At 35.0% G+C, this 16980-nt stretch overlaps 2 protein-coding genes across 2 annotated transcripts; both read right to left on the bottom strand.

Annotated features, from left to right (window-relative positions):
• Nucleotides 1-59: 59 nt before the first annotated feature.
• Nucleotides 60-3525, bottom strand: LOC143534028 (triacylglycerol lipase OBL1-like). The gene is made up of 6 exons (XM_077028633.1): nucleotides 3513-3525; nucleotides 3014-3468; nucleotides 2868-2923; nucleotides 2651-2780; nucleotides 860-1027; nucleotides 60-107 (listed from the first exon to the last, which is right to left on the bottom strand). The coding sequence occupies exons 1-6, from the start codon at nucleotides 3523-3525 to the stop codon at nucleotides 60-62; spliced, it is 870 nt and encodes a 289-aa protein (XP_076884748.1).
• Nucleotides 2529-5624, bottom strand: LOC143534037 (triacylglycerol lipase OBL1-like). The gene is made up of 5 exons (XM_077028640.1): nucleotides 5271-5624; nucleotides 4050-4243; nucleotides 3883-3916; nucleotides 3014-3624; nucleotides 2529-2923 (listed from the first exon to the last, which is right to left on the bottom strand). The coding sequence occupies exons 1-4, from the start codon at nucleotides 5599-5601 to the stop codon at nucleotides 3542-3544; spliced, it is 642 nt and encodes a 213-aa protein (XP_076884755.1). The 5' UTR covers nucleotides 5602-5624; the 3' UTR covers nucleotides 2529-2923; nucleotides 3014-3541.
• Nucleotides 5625-16980: the final 11356 nt, after the last annotated feature.

Below are 16980 nucleotides of genomic sequence, written 5' to 3' on the forward strand. Positions count from 1 at the left end.
GTTTGCCAGGGAAATTTCGGAATAATACGAACTTCTCTCTTTATTATTATTAATTTTTTTCAATTAATCTGAACATCAGTATTTGACTTATTGACTTCCGGCTTAATCTGAAAATAGAATATTAGAAAATGTACAATTTTTTAGGCTGAGAAATGTGTTTGGTTAAGAGTTAATATAATCATATGCATGTGGATAGGTTCTTACTCTCTTTTTTCCTTCTTAACCTTCTCTATAAATTGTGCACTTAATATAATCATATCCATGTCCATATGTGGATTTCGAAGTCCCCAACTGAACCTCACGACTATCAAGTATATATATATTTAATAAAATTAATTAAACTTAAAACTCACCATCTTAAAACCCGTTTATGACAATATGGATAATTTCCGGTCTATTTGTTATAACCCGCATGAGGAAGCACTCTTGTATTACCTTCCATTCCATTCTAATGTTGTTTTGCTAAACACGTTGGTTAACCCTTCGACTTCCGCCAATTCAAACACTTAACAGTAAACCTATTTTTTAAATTAATTGTCAGTTTTGATTTTATGAATTTTGGCCCGGGAAGAGATAAATGACCTCAGTTATTTGCTGGATATCACTGGTGAGCAGTTATTGATCCCCGAGTTATGTAACTGAGCAATGATTAGAAATCTTAAAGTAAGCGTTTTGCATCTTAAAGCCAAAGCAACCCGGATCCTTGCTAACAATTTGGTTTCATAGTTTGAACGGATTTTTTTGCAGGAATATGTGATCTAAAGGGAAAAAAAGTGGTTTTAGGTGGTTGACTAAAATTTAAATGGTTTTAGGTAATTTGCTATCTCATATAGTGGATTATCAGTATAGGTTAACTTACTTTCCACTTTGCTATCGACATCATCCATTGTTCAACAAGTGTTGCACATGTGTAATTTGCTATCTCAAATAGCGGATTACCATAAGTCTTTTTACCGACATTTACCATCTGGAAACTCCGTGGGCAACCACGTGGAAAGGAAGCTAACGTGTAATGGTAGCCCGCTATCTGAGATCGCAAATTACCTAAACTCACTTAAATTATAGTTACCTAAAACCACTTTTTTTCCTTTAAATCACCCAACTCAGAAAAAAAACGTTGGTAATAAATTGATCACTTTAAAATAAGAAGTAATGATCAAAATATATCTCTCATCGCTTATAATCTAACTATCTTCTATTCTGAATTAGCAAAGAATTAGAAAAAACACACACAACTTAACATGGCTAAAACAGTAACAAAATTATTACATTATTTCCACGTCACATAATACATAAAAATTACATCAGAAGAAGTTATTATGTGTAACATTATTAATTAATAAATAAAAAGGATATTATCTCCATAATATTATCTCCATCCATCATATCTCTGGTCTCCACTCCGGCTCTCCTCTCATCTCCGCCTCTGATGACCGATGGATGAAAGCGGTGGTCCTTCCTCCCTCCGATGGTGGTGAAATTGATCTAAGTCTCCGATGATAGATTTTTGGTGGTGTTCCAACTTCCAAGTTTCCATATGATTTTTTTATGATGCAATCGTTTATTATATAAAATATAGGAAGAGCAAATAGAGACTTAATTTTTCCCATGGATTTGGGTGCCCCGAGCAAACAACCCACAAATTATCTTTATAAAACGGTATCCGCAAGCGACACTAGCCCTCACGGTGGATTCTCGGGTCCTCGTCGTGCAATGAGAAAGAGTTTCCTACATTGGTAAGCTAGAGCCTAGAATACTTCTCACACCAAAATTACCATTTTGCTACTCAATTTTTGACTAATGCTATTGGACCCATAATTCATGGTATGTTTGCAACTTGACTCAAATAATAAATGGACATTAATGTTTTGAATTGCAAAAAGGCCGGAGTGTTTTTGTAAGTGCAAAAAGACTTCTTGCGGATGATTCGGTCTTCTTCATATGGTATGCAATTTGTACACATCATAATATCATATATTTCACATGAATGAAATAAATGTATTTTTGCACAGGAATTAGAAAAACCAGTTGCTGTTAGGAATCCTGCGTGCGAACCTATCTCAAAGCGTTATGCCTTCTTCGGTTTTATTCAATGACAACATGTACCTTGGGCTTCTGTGCACATACTGCAGCCACTAATAGCCGATTCACCATTTGTTATATATTACACAGCCTTCATAATTTACATAAGTAGTACTTAGATATAAAATGATTGAATTTTCCATTTATTTAACATATAAAAATGGATAAGAGTTATCAAAAGGTTCTGAAATGTTTATAAAATAAAAACCTTAGTTCATAATTTGTTAAAGATTTTTTTAGACCGAAAGAGTTAAATATGTCAAATCTCGGAGACCAAAAGCGTAATTATATTCTATTATTTCATATTGTTAGTTGTCAAATTAAAACATATATACTGTGACAAACCACAAAAATAAAAAATAATTCTAGAAGTTAGATTAACAATTTTGAGAAAAAAAAATGATGTTTTTAATTATCAAAAGACATCAAGAACTAGATTCTATTAGTTTTTATTTTTATTACAAGTTACATACTTTATTAAGTAAACAAATACATAATAATAAGGCATTTTGGGAACTTTTTTGCGCAAATTTGTTACATTACGCCATATTGGTATCATTTAATTGACATCGTTGGTAGATCGATCAGCGGATGAATTCATGAAGAGATCAGGTGAACCCAACCTAGTAATATTAACATAATCTGGTGGACCATGAGCCGACAATCCTGCAATCAAAAGTCCAGTTACTCTCCAACCTCTGCAAGTGTAGGTTTCAAAGTATTCTGGCCCATTTTAATAATGCATGATAAAGATCCTTAACAACTCCCAAAACGCATTTGCAAACATGGGTATTATAGACAATATTGAGAAGTAGTTCTTGTTTGGTTCTTCAGGGAGCACCTACAACAAGTAAAAAGCATTAAGGGTAAGTTTAAATGACACACTAGTCACAAAAGTTGTTTATTTTGCGAGAGGGCGTGGATTATTTACCTGACCCTTGCAGAAGCTATTGTAATAATGACAGTCACCAAAATGCTTGAAGTATACATCAGAACTATCAAAGGGTACTCTTGGCACCAAATCGTTGCAATAAACAAACCTAAGATACCTTGAACCATGACTTGCCAACACCCCTTTCATGTGTTCACCAAATTGATGATCTCCAACCCTAGGTTGTCCAAATGTGTACACCCCTTCGAGTTTTGATAGCAAATCAGTCTCGTTATGGTACGCTAAAATGGCTGGAAAAACTACAGATAATGCGGCTCCTAAACTATGCCCGGTTAAGAAGAATTTAGCATTTGGGTTGTTCTCAAGACGCTCTTTAAGCTTTTGTCTTATCAGGTAGTAAGCATATGGGTTTTGGTTGTCTGATTTGATGTCTTTTGGCAACTCTTGGCTCTTTTGCAATCCTAAGGCTTTCAAGAAACCTGCATGAACCTTGCCTATACCACAAAGCTTGTACCATGATAGATCAACATCCGAAGACCAGTCTTTAGCATTGAAAGGTGATGTGCCTCAGAAGGAAACACCTATGAGCTCAAAATCCCCTTTCTTACCGCTCCACATGAACCCTTGTGTGGTGTAATCTTCTTCATAATCTGAAATAAAAATAACTCTTAGTTTTATTTAAGATGCAAGAAATTTTTCGCTTTTTATGAGATATGTAACATACTTTTTCTTAACACTAATGCAACTTCTGGCACTAAATGGCTTAAGAAAGTATGTTGTACAAAATGCTTTATTTTGGTAATGAATAACAACCTCTTTTCATTAAATGGTTATAAAAAAGTATGTTGCATATGTATCTAAATATGATAAATGAATATAAGGAAAAGAGTTTACAATCATGAAATTACCATTCCAACAATCGAAGATCCCCAAGAACTCCATCTGTGATCAGGTAATCGATTCTGTTAACTATGTGGACCGAAATTTACTAGTATGAAGTACTTATCAATATAGTAATAATACTAACAATAATATGGTACAAGATATTCGCCTAATTAAGTTTTTTGTTTTTAACCTTCCAATGTTTCTCGACGGTTTCTTTGATATATGCCTCGTTTTCATACGCAGATTTAGCTGCCATAATAGCAAGCGCACTCGTGTACCTGGGATCATCATGCTTAATTCTATTGTCTAGATCCCTTCGTATGTCTAATAGCTCAATCGACGGCAAGTACTCCGGCGACTCTTTATTAGGAAGCTCCATTTTTCCTACGTACATTGTATTCGCCGATTAATATCAAGCAATTGAAAGCTTTAGTTTATTTACCAATGTGGCAATGTGACGTTAATGATAAATATCATCAAAATTAAAGAACATCGATAACGTTCTATACTGTTTTTTTTTAATTTTTTTCTTTATTAACAGCAAATTGTTACACCGTTTCCTTGTCTACTAAATATGGGACTTGAACCCTCACTATTTAGGAGAGACTTCAAGTTAACAACCACTACGTTTACACTGTTTTAACTTCACAAAATTATGCAAAAATGCATGGATCAAAGTAGATCTAAAATACTAGATTTGGCACATTAGTTATACACGTATATGATTAATTTAGTGAAAAAAGTAAACAAACATAATTAAAATACTAGGTATAACATTAATTGACAGGTACTATTGCTGCATAAGTACAATAGAATGAGCTTCGACGTAACCCCCCAAACGGGCAAGTTGTCATAATCTATACTCTCTAATAAAAGTCTATAAGTTTTGTCACTTGTCACTCCTACATTAAACTCACATTTTTTAACAAATTTATATTAATAAAATAATAGTTACCATTCTTAAAATTTTTGCTTCAAAATTTGTTAATTTAATATTTACTTCATATTTTTTTTAAAATTTGATATTTATAATTATTTTTTACTTTAAAACTGTTTTAAAAACTATTGTACAACGACTGTGTTAATAGTGTTTATCGGGTTTATTGTTTCTTGTATACTGATTATTTATTAAATATTGTATTTTCAAGAACTGTCTGTGTAGTACACGGGCCTCAAACTAGTTATAATATATTTTATAATCCATCATGATTCATCCCAAAAGATATCACTACCAATGATCCTGGATCTCTTAAATCATATATAGCATATTTTTTAAGTTTTTAATTCACAATTTAAGTCAAGTTAAAAACAAATATAAGGTGTGATCGATATATATATGGTACAAATAAAATTAACATAAATATACAAATAACTAAAATAAGTTTTGAACTAGAAAGAAGATCGGATGAACCTGTTACTATATTCAAAAGTAGCTTAAAGAAGCCTCCATTTGTGTGCATGAAGTTGGGCATAAATTCGATCGCTGAGCCAACCAAACCCAATGGTTTGTAAATTAAACGAAGAAACTTTTGAGCTACAACGGATATGAAGATGAGAAACCGCAGTGAAAAGCTTTGTTCGGTTGTGCCAACAGGACAGTCGATGAACTTCCGGCTTCCGAGATTTTTGGAGAACAAAAGCTTGATCAGATCCCATAATCCGACATCTTTTGGGCTTAGTAGCATATGATCTTCGTAAAATAATTTGGCGCATGTTTTTGTACAAGTGTCTTCAGTAGCCATAGTCAATGGCTGCTTAATGTTTACAATAGAAAAAATGGTAGAGAAATATGTTGTGCAGGTGCCCCTACCACTTGGTTCCTAATTTATAAGAAAATTAGTCATAGTGGTTGATTATAAGTTAGTATAATATACGCTCGTTTTAAATAAAGACATGTAATTTAAGTTTTTATAAGATACTTTCAAATTCTTAACTCTACACGTGAGGCACACCTTCCGACCAGTTCCGTTTCACGTGACGGTTAGTAAAAATACGTGTACTGTACAAGCTAAAAATCATGCACTATTAGAAAATAGATACACTACCATCAATAATAAATCACCAAAGCACACAACCCAAAAAACAAAAAACAAAAACCCAGGAAAAAGAAAAGAAACACTATCATATTGTAAAATCTAATGTACATGCGGAAGCGTATTTAAATGACTTCACTCAAGACACCGTTTTATTTAAATGTTTGAATTAAATGATTTAGTCAGCATGATTAACTCGACCAATGTTTATCAATAATCAACAATAATTACAAAATTGAACAATATATCCTAACCCGGCCTGTTTAAGCTAAACAATTCAAATATTTAAACTGAAAACAAGATAAACATAAAATTTAAAACGATAACAAAACATTATAGGGAATAATGTCTTTGTTCAACCCACGGTTTCGTGTTGCCCTTTGTCCCGGTGCAATGATACATCAGCTCCTTTATACCTCTCCTGCGTCTCCTCAAACCCTCATCCTGGGTCTCCATTTTGCGTCTTCTAGCCCAAACCACCCGTAGCATAAACCTTGGATAAGGGTCCACTAAACGCGAGCACAACATCCAAGCCCATGAATGTTCATACATCAAATTCCATGGGTGATCGGTCATATTAAGGAGATGATGTTTGTAAACCGATTATTAGAATAGGGATCGCTAAGATTCAAATCAGTATTATTGACGAAATCTCATTGACCAATAAATATGTTTGTAATTATCTACAAAATCTTTTAAAATGTAATTTTAAAAGCGAGTCGCTTATAACCAACAGAATCTAGATTAGCGATCGCCATTATTCAAATAAGTATCGACGAAATCTCATTAACCAATAAATATGTTTGTAATTACCTACCAAATCCTTCAAAATGTCATTTTAAAAATCAGTTGGTAATTCGTCGTTAATAACCAACAAAATCTATAATCTAGGAACAACTGACAGTCACCAACGGGCACCCAATGCAGATAATTATCTATATAGATAAAAATCTAAATGTCGGTGCCACAAATGCACTTTTTAAGATATTATATTTAACCTTCTATACAATAAACTTTGGAGTTGTTAACTTGGTCTAATGGCTGAAGACATTACATATAACTCTCCTTATGTGTAGCGTGCGCGAGTTCTTTTCCCCTAGGCATCATTTGTTTTTTTTTATTCTTCTATGTTTCTATATGTATGTGTTGTTTGATTGCTTTTATAGTTTTTTTCTTTTTTAAGCATGTTTTATTTGTTTTAAATATGATAACTTAACGAAATTATTTTTTATGTTTAGTTTCGGTACCCGTAATAAACCTAACTGATTTCGATCGAATTCGTGTTAACTTGCTACTGCTACACCCATGTTTTAAACATGTTAACTTGACGGAATTTTTATTGGCTTAGTCCTGGTACAATAACAAACGTAGTCGGAATCTTTTTTTTAACATGTTGGTATTTTGTATGTACGAGTGTCACTATTATTATGGGTGTTCATTATTTTATTTTTTGGGTTTAATGCATATGCCAGTACGAGCCTAACCGATAGCGACCACATTCGTGTCACTTTGATTTTAAGTTGTACGTGTGTTGATACTGCTTTGGACGTTTACAAAGTTATAGTATTTGATTTAGTGTTGATGACGTAACGAATTGAACCTATACCAACTGAACTTGTGTCCCTAGCTGTAACGCGACGAGTTTGTTACCTAGTTAATGTTGAATTTTGCCGTCATTTGATGGGAACTATTTTCCTCAGATTGGCGGTACGAATAAGATTCTCCAGCTAGTCTTTTCATTCATTTGTCAGTGTTGATTCTTTTAAGATCTCATCGTCGTTAGTTCTATCAATACTAAGGTCTATAAACATCAATGTAAATCATCTTGTTGGGCCCTATTTTGTATTGTAGTCTTTCGTATTATTTCACTGTATTAATGATGTATTATGTTAGCTTTCTGTTTAGTTGTAATAATGTTTGGGCCCGAGGCCTTGTAAACAAAAGCCCATTGGGCCGTGAATAATGAAAGTGGGATATCATGGCTTCACATATAGAAGGTAAGGATGCACATGCTACACATAACCTTTTTGCAAAACTCATCTTATTTTTCCACCAACTCTCTCTACTTCCTCTCTTCCTTTGCCATTTCCGAAAATAACCAAACACACAATAAGATCCGATATCTCGGACACCCAAGTGATTTCCACTAGATTGGTGTGAGATTGATCCAAGAACATGGTGTTGATCCCATCTCTAGAACCTTCATACCCCGACCATGCATCATGAACAAAACCCTAAATGGTAAGGATTGTTTGATTTAATTCAATACCTATAACATGTGTGGATCCGATATGATCCACACTATATATATATAGGGGAGATTTCAATTAAGAACCTCTTTGAGTTTTAAGAACTCGAAAGAACTCAGTGTAACGATTTTTTTTTCGAATTTTTTTACACATGCGTAATATATGTAAGTTACATATACGTAAAAAAATTACAGAAATTTTTACGCACCGATTCGACTTTTTACACATGTGTAACGGACGTAAAAGTTAGTGTAACCACTTACATATTTATTCTCTCTCCTACTTTGACTTTTTTGCCAGATTTAATCTCAACCACATATTCCAATCAATTTAATTAAATGTGTGGCCTATAATTGAGTTCTTAAGTTCTTAAAACTCAACATGGTTCTCAAAATATCCCCCCATATATATATATATATATATATATATATATATATGTTTAAGTTCAAGAGAGAAATGATATTAGTGCGAGAAATGCGAAAAATGAATATGAGCCACTAGTTTTATTTTAGGTTTTAAATATTTAAAAATAAATAAAAAAGATTTAATGCAACAATAAATGCACCATCTCTCTCTAATTAACACAACTAATATAACCATAATGAATCTCTCTCTTATTAATATATCTAACTAATTTAACTATAATAATTAAAAAGATAAAAGCACTACTTTAGTTTTATTTTTTATTTATGCATTCTTCATTTTATTCAACATAAATACAATTTATTCATATAATACTATTTCTTAATATTAAAAAAATAATTTCCACTCAATTTATTAGCATATATCAACGTGTTTTTTAACACTAAATACCAAAACATAATATATTTTCTTTTTCAATTGGTATGGCTATAAATATTATTGTCATAAACAATAATAAAAATATCATACAAATGTGTCCATTAAATGTAACATAAATATACAACCTACACAAAGTTGTTTTGAGCAATAAAAATGTATAATATACAAAAAACATATAACTTACATATGTAATTCGACATCAACAATTATATAAACTACACAAAGATACACATATCCTACTCATGCGTAGGTTATATGTTTTTTATATGTATGTTATATGTTTTCTTTTTTTAGAACAAGTGTAAGTTATATATTTTTGTGTAGGTTGTATATTTTTTATTGACATTTAATGCAAACATGTGTAAGAGTTTTTTGTATTATTCATCACAATGTAACTACATGTTGATTGATATTGATATGTTGAGTTTGAAGAAATTGGTTTTGAATAAAAAGAAATTAATGTATGAATAAATTGTATTTGCGTAATATAAAATTTTCGTGTGTAGGTTATATCTTTTTCGTGTGTAGGTTATATGTTTTCGTGTGCATATGTATTTTATTGATGATGAATTTTGTGTGTAGGTTATATATTTTTCGTGTGTAGGTTATATGTTGTCTTATTTCTTAGTTAAAGTGTAGATTATTCGTTTTTGTGTAGGTTGTATGTTTTTTGTTGATATCTAATGCAAACACATGTAAAATAGTTTTTTTGGTATTATTCATTATAATGTAAATATGTGTTGATGGATATTAATATATTGAGTTGAAAGAAATTAGTTTTGGATAGAAAGAAATTTTACTGTATGAATAAATTATACTTGTGTAGGATAAAAATTGAAGACACAAAACATAAGTTATAAAAATAAATAAGTTCTTAATATTTTCCAATTATAATGATTTAATTAGTTATATTAATTAAGTAGATAAGTATTATGATTAGTTATATTAATTGAAGAAAGAGAATGATTAATACTTTCTTTATTTAGCTTTAAGAATTTAAATTTAAAACAAAACTAGTGGTTCATATTCATTTTCGCATTTCTTGTAGTAATATCATTTCTTTCTTGAACCATCCCCTGTATGTGTATATATATATATATATATAAATATATATGGGATGGTTATTCTAAAAAGAAATAGTTTCCTACCAAATGTCAAAAATTTGTTGGTTCTTACAATTCCTATGAAACTCCTTATTCTTATTTGAACCCTTTTATATATATATATATATATGTATATATATAGGGTAGGGTTAATGTAAAAAAATAATATTTTTGTGAGAAGAATAAGAATAGATCTAGGCCCTTGGATTTATGATCTAGTGGTTGAGATTGGTAGTTTCTAAATAATTGTATTGTTTCATATTTACATTGTATAGTGTCATATTTAGGTGGTTTGTTTTATTTTAAAGCTCTTCTCACACTTCTCACAAAACATTTTTTTTTTATTTGAACTCTTTTCTATATATATATATATTATTGAATTGTTTAGATTAATTGTAATGTTACTGGGTGCGATAGATCCTGGTATGACTGATGCAAAGATAAATAACGTGGCGACCGCTCTACTTTTCCAATCCATACCCGAACAACATATTTTGCAAGTCGCCAGTCTGAACTCGGCAAAAGAGATGTGGGAAGCAATCCGAACCCGACATCTAAAAGCCGGACGATAAGAGAAGTAAGTCTTCAAACATTGATAGCTGAGTTTGATGCTTTGATGATGAAAAATTCAGAAAAAATTGACAATTACGCAAACAGGATATCGGAGATCTCTTTGAATTCTGCCACGCTCGGGTAGACTTTCGAGCAACATAGAACTGTTAACAAATTTCTCACAATCTTACCTCGTCGATTTGGTCATATTCTTGCTTCGCTTGAACAAATCCTAGATCTTAAGGCGGTTGAGTTTGAAGACGTAGTGGGTCGGCTCAAGGCCTACGAAGAACGACGAAGAAATCCAATCAGTAGATCAAAGTAAACTACTGTTTCATTATTCTGATCCGTTTAATAATCAGAACTGGGAATTAAGTAGAGGAAGGGGATGAAGATGTCACACCCATTTCTAAGGCCTAAGAGTATGACCAACAGTTGGTACCACAATTGTAAATAAATCAGAGTTACGTGTTTAAGCGGAAGTCTTGTTAAACTTGTGGATTTAATATTTACTTTTACAAAACACGGGATTTTAAAATACCCGTTTAAGTTATATCAAAAGCATTACTTGTTATTTACAAACCACCATTAATATTTATAAGTTTAAACAAAAAGATTTGAGCCATCGGATATCTTGAGCTTCTTCGTTCATCAAGTGCTAACTTTGATTACTTGCAATATGTAAATAAAATACGTCAGCAACGAATGCTGGTGCATATGCTGACGCTAAAATATTTTCTTTTACTTTGTTACCCCTCGAGACTACGCTTGCCTCGGCCTATCGTGGCTTAGGAATAACAAAGCTAAAACAACACGTTTATAAATTCAAGTCTCTACACTAAATACCTTAGCAAACATCGCAGCGTTCGACTTAGTTAAGTACCCGTATGTATGCACATGGTCGTGCTTCCCGCGGGAAAGCGTCTACGACTAGGTGTGGTGCGGTGTGCCCACCGCGTAGTACCACATATATAAGGATCTACACAAACGTATACTACATCCTGAGGGCTAGGCTTATACTCTTATTTATAACGGTTTTAGTAACACATAGTCCCCTATAAATCATTTTCTTATAACACGTTTGACTCGTTTGAAAAACAGTTTGTAAAGTTTGGGGGAGTATTCACCTTTTCAATTTGGGATCGGCTTCAAAAACCATCCGAGAGTCTTTCCCTTGCTATCTCGCACCTATAGTACGAGTATAATCATTTGTTAGTCGGATATACAATCCGGCTTAAGACCTTTAGTCATATTTTATAATCTTTACCTCGATGAACCTTTAGTTTAAAATCTCTTTTACTTTAAAACCTTTAGTTTTAAAAGTAATTTATAAACCTTTAGTTTATTTATAAAACCCTACGTTTTTTCTTCTCTAAGAAACGTATTTTTTTCTTTTCTTTATTATTTAAGAATAGTTATTATTACTTAAATAATATTTTCATAACAAAGAATATATATACTTACACACATATATATATTTATCGATATTCATAATTCTATCTTTTATTCTTTCTTTGTTATGTTTTCTTTTCTTTTATCGAGGTATCGAGTATAACCTCGACTTTAAGGTTTAAGCCTTTTATAATATTTTATTATTATTTTCATTGGCGTTACGCCTACCTTTGTTGACTTATGGAAACCATAAGTACTTGAGCATCACTCCAACGCCGCTTCACCTTCTTTTTCTCCTCAATCAATCTTTCTTTTCGTCACCTTTCTTTTAGCACGCCAAACAATGAACACCAAAATTCACCACTCGTCGGCACGCCTTTCGAGACTAATCACCATGGTGTCAGAAGATAACAAACTTCTTCTTGGTGGGTACGTCGGTGGAAGGTGGCATGAACTTCGAGGAAACGAACATGGAAATCGAGGAATCGGGACACACTTTTCTAGGTGGATCAAGGAAATGGTTATGAACTTCTAGTGAGATGTTAGAGAGAGAGAGAGAGGATAGCTGAATTTGTGTGTGAAAAATGAAGATCTCGGACCTGCTATTTATAGACAAAATCTGTAGACCCATCGCAATACGTGATGGCCTCCTGGTCACCCGTCGCGTATCGCGACGTAGGCCAGGTCAGTCACCATATAGGTCTGCCACGTGTCGCCATGTGGCAGACGGTGTGCCACGTGCACGTGTCGGGACACGTGACAGATGGTATGCCACGTGTGGACACGTGGCAGAACTTGTGCCAGAGGTGTCAGGCCACGTCATCACGATACGCGATGACGTAGTTTCCACGGCGATCGCGTATCACCGTTGACCCTCTTCTAGAAGGTTTGACTAAGCCCTTCGCGATACGTGATGGGCTTGTCCTTTGTCTCATCGCGTATCGCCATGGGACAGAAAATTAGAATTTTTATTTTTAAATCCTAATGTTAGGAAATTGGCAGGATTTGTCCCTTGTCTTTGAAAAACTTGACATTATTGACTCGAAATTTTCGTAATGTTACATCCTCCCCACCTTGAAATAAATATCGTCATCGAGATTGCTTTACAAGAATAAATGGGGGTATTTCTTTTTCATCTCCGGTTCGAGTTCCCATGTATACTCGGGCCCTCTTCGTGAGTCCCATTTGAATTTAACAATTTTCAATGTTCGTCTTTCCAAATTCTTTGTTTTCGAATCTTCTATTTGAATTGGTTTTTCAACAAATTTTAATTTTCGTTTATATCAATATCTTTTAATGGCATCGATAGAGACTCGTCGGGTAAACACTTTCGCAAATTTGAGACATGGAATACGTCGTGTATTCCTTGCATTTCCTCGGGCAGTCGCAAACGGTATGCAACAGTACCAATTCGTTCAAGTACCTCGAAAGGTCCAATGAATCGAGGACTTAGTTTTCCTTTCTTACCGAAGCGAACGACGCCTTTCCATGGCGAGACTTTTAAATGAACTTTGTCACCAACATTAAATTCCAACGGCTTACGACGGACATCGGCGTAAATCTTTTGGCGATCACGTGCCGTCTTAAGTAGTTCTCGGATTTGAAGAATCTTGTCGGTGGTTTGTTGGACTATCTCGGGTCTAGATAATTGATTGTCTCCGGTTTCAGACCAACATACAGGCGTTCTACATTTACGACCATATAACGCCTCGAATGGTGCGGCTTGAATACTTGTGTGATAGTTATTGTTGTATGAGAATTCCATTAGGGATAAGTGGTCATCCTAACTTCCACCTAAGTCGAGCACACAAGCACGGAGCATGTCTTCCAACGCTTGAATTGTCCTTTCGCTTTGCCCATCAGTTTGTGGATGATAGGAGGTGCTAAGGTTTAGCTTTGTGCCTAACGCTCGTTGGAAGCTTTTCCAGAAGTGAGACGTGAAACGACTATCTCGATCAGAAATTATAGATAGCGGTACTCCATGCAAAGCAACGATGTTGGTTACATCAATACGCGCTAGTCTATCCATTGAGTATGATTCATTGATGGGTATGAAATGCGCGGATTTTGTTACGCGATCCATGATAACCCAGATAGCATTATGTTTTCGAGTCGTTTTAGGAGTTTGGTAATGAAATTCATTGTAATTAACTCCCACTTCTATACGGGAGGTTCGGGTTGCTGAAGCAATCCCGAAGGCTTTTGGTGTTCAACCTTGACCTTCAAACATGTTAAACATTTCGCAACATGCGAAGCGATGTCCTTTTTCATCCCATCCACCAGTAGTTTGGTCTAAGATTTTGGTACATTTTGTCACTACCGGGGTGCATCATGTACTTGGACTTATGAGCTTCGTTCATGATTTTCTCACGAAAGTCTCCAACAATTGGTACCCAAATCCTTTTATCGAGTCTAAGGATACCATCATCACCCTTAACTAGAAAGTCAATGGTGCCGTTACGTTTTTCATCGGAGATTTGGTTTCCATTGATCGCTTGAAGTTCTAGCCTTAGCGCCCGGACTCTCTTTGTTTTTTCATGTCCCTTTCGACTTAAGGCATCGGACACAACGTTGGCTTTGCCTTCATGATAAACGATCTCGCAGTCGTAGTCGTTGAGAGTTTCCATCCATCTTCGTTGGCGCATGTTAAGCTCTTTTTGATCGAAGATGTGCTTTAAGCTTTTATGATTAGTGCACACAGTAAATCTTACTCCATAGAGATAATGCCTCCATATCTTAAGTGCAAAGATTATGGCGCCTAACTCTAGATCGTGAGTTGTATAGTTCTTTTCGTGTACCTTGAGTTGACGAGAGGCATAAGTGATTACTTTCTTGCGTTGCATTTATACACATCCCAAGCCGGAATGAGACGCGTCACTAAAGACAGCAAAATCCTCAGTACCTTCTGACAAGGCCAGTATAGGTGTTTGGGTGAGTTTTTGTTTGAGTATATCGAACGCCTCTTGTTTTTTTGTTCCCCACTCATACTTGATGTTTTTGCGAGTTAAAGAAGTTAAGGGAACGACTATACGAGAGAAATTTTCAATGAACCTTTGATAATAGCCGGCCAAACCCAAGAAACTTTGAATCTCTGTTGGCGACTTTGGAATTTCCCACTTCGAGATGGCTTCGATTTTAGTGGGATCGACTTGAATACCATTCACATTGATGACATGTCCAAGAAATTGCACTTCGTGCAACCAGAACTCGCATTTTGAGAACTTGGCGTACAATTTCTCAGTTCTTAATAATTCAAGTAAAGCTCGAAGGTGGTTTTCATGATCAACCTTAGACTTAGAATAAATAAGTGTGTTGTCGATGAATACGATAACAAATTTATCCAAGTAAGGCTTGCAGATTCGATTCATCATGTCCATGAACGCGGCTGGCGCATTAGTAAGTCCGAATGGCATAACGGTGAACTCTTAATGGCCATACCTTGTACGGAAGGCGGTTTTCGGAATATCTCGTATTAAACTTTGAGTTTATGGTAACCAGAACGAAGATCGATTTTGGAAAAGAAACTAGCACCTTGAAGTTGGTCAAAAAGATCATCGATTTGAGGGAGTGGATAGTGGTTCTTGATTGTGACTTTGTTCAACGCTCGATAGTCGATACACATACGCATAGATCCATCATTCTTCTTGAAAAAAAGTATCAGCGCTCCCCATGGTGATGAACTCGGTCGAATAAAGCCTTTCTCGAGAAGTTCGTCGAGTTGTTTCTTTAGTTACTTCATCTCAGTTGGAGCAAGACGATATGGTGCCTTGGCGATCGGAGCAGTACCGGGAATAAGATCGATCCTAAACTCTACTTCGCGATCGGGAGGGATTCTAGGAAGTTCATCAGGAAAGACATCAGAAAAGTCGGAGACGACAGGTACGTCCTTTATCTCCTTTGGCTTGGATTCTTCAGTGACGTAGGCCATGAATGCTAGGCATCCTTGATTCAAACATTTGTTAGCCCTAATCATGGAAATTATGCTAACTTTGCTAGCGTCTTTGTCCCATTCAATTCGAATGGTTCGTTTATCAGGGGCTTGAAGTTCTACGGTTTTGCTATTGCAAATGATACGAGCATGGTTATCGGATAACCAATCCACACCAAGTACAATGTCAAAACCAGCAAGAGTCATGGGCAACAAACGAATAGGCAAAATATAACCAGCTAAGAGAATTTTTCCGTTTTCAAGGGCTCGGAGATTTTAACGATTTCGTCACTAGTAGTCTCGACGCTTAGAGTTTTATTTAACTTTGATAAAGGTTAGTTTAATAGACTACAAAAACTATAATCTATAAAACTTATATTGGCACCCGAATCAAACAAAACTCTAGCATAGGTGTCGTTGACTAGAAACGTACCGCTGACGGTTTCCGGCATGTCAGAGGCTTGTTTTGTGTCGAGTACGAAGGCTCTTGCGTTTCCTTTCTTGTCTTGACCACTTCCATCTGCACCACCAGTCGCGGGTTTTTTCTTCGGACACTCGAAGCTTAAATGCCTCATCTCCTTGCAGTTCTAGCAGGTCATCCTTTTCTTCCAACAGTCGTACGTTGCATGGCCAGGTTGATTGCATGATTCACAGACCTTTGTAGGCGGAGCGAAGTTACATCGACCCTTGTGGTATCTTCTGCATGTTTTGCACGGCGTGGCATTGGAATTTAATCGAGTTTGATGTTGGTTTATGCCCTTGCCCTTGAATCGGGCGCTTCCTCCAATCCTTTTTTGGTCGTTAGGTGACACGACCTTTTTATCTTCCTCCTTGTTGCGGATCATTCCGCCCATCAGATAACCAGTCAATTCCATTGCGGAGTCGGCAGTTTGTAGCAAGTGTGACCTCACCATGTCGCGGATTTCCCGCGGCAATCCCCATATATAATGTGTGACTTTGCTGGACTCAGGGTTAACCAGCTAGGGAACGAGTCAACAGTACTCGTGAAATTTGGTGTTATATTCGCGAAGATTTGTTCTATAACCTTATGATTAAGGAATTT

Source organism: Bidens hawaiensis, unplaced genomic scaffold (genome assembly GCF_021521415.1).
Source record: "Bidens hawaiensis isolate Kalapana, Puna unplaced genomic scaffold, B.hawaiensis_p1.1 tig00009985_1, whole genome shotgun sequence".
Lineage (NCBI taxonomy): Eukaryota > Viridiplantae > Streptophyta > Magnoliopsida > Asterales > Asteraceae > Bidens > Bidens hawaiensis.

Bases quoted from the DNA above. Each gene is read 5' to 3' on its own strand.
- LOC143534028 (XM_077028633.1), bottom strand. The intron at 2,781-2,867 runs GTTTGCAAATGC...CTACACTTGCAG, and splicing joins ATATTGTCTATAATACCCAT to AGGTTGGAGAGTAACTGGAC. The intron at 108-859 runs GTAAGTTAACCT...TTCTATTTTCAG, and splicing joins TGTCGATAGCAAAGTGGAAA to ATTAAGCCGGAAGTCAATAA.
- LOC143534037 (XM_077028640.1), bottom strand. From the start codon at position 5,601: ATGGCTACTGAAGACACTTGTACAAAAACATGCGCCAAATTATTTTAC. The intron at 3,917-4,049 runs GTTAAAAACAAA...ACCTGATCACAG, and splicing joins CCGTCGAGAAACATTGGAAG to ATGGAGTTCTTGGGGATCTT. The intron at 3,625-3,882 runs GTAATTTCATGA...TTTTTATTTCAG, and splicing joins GATCTTCGATTGTTGGAATG to ATTATGAAGAAGATTACACC.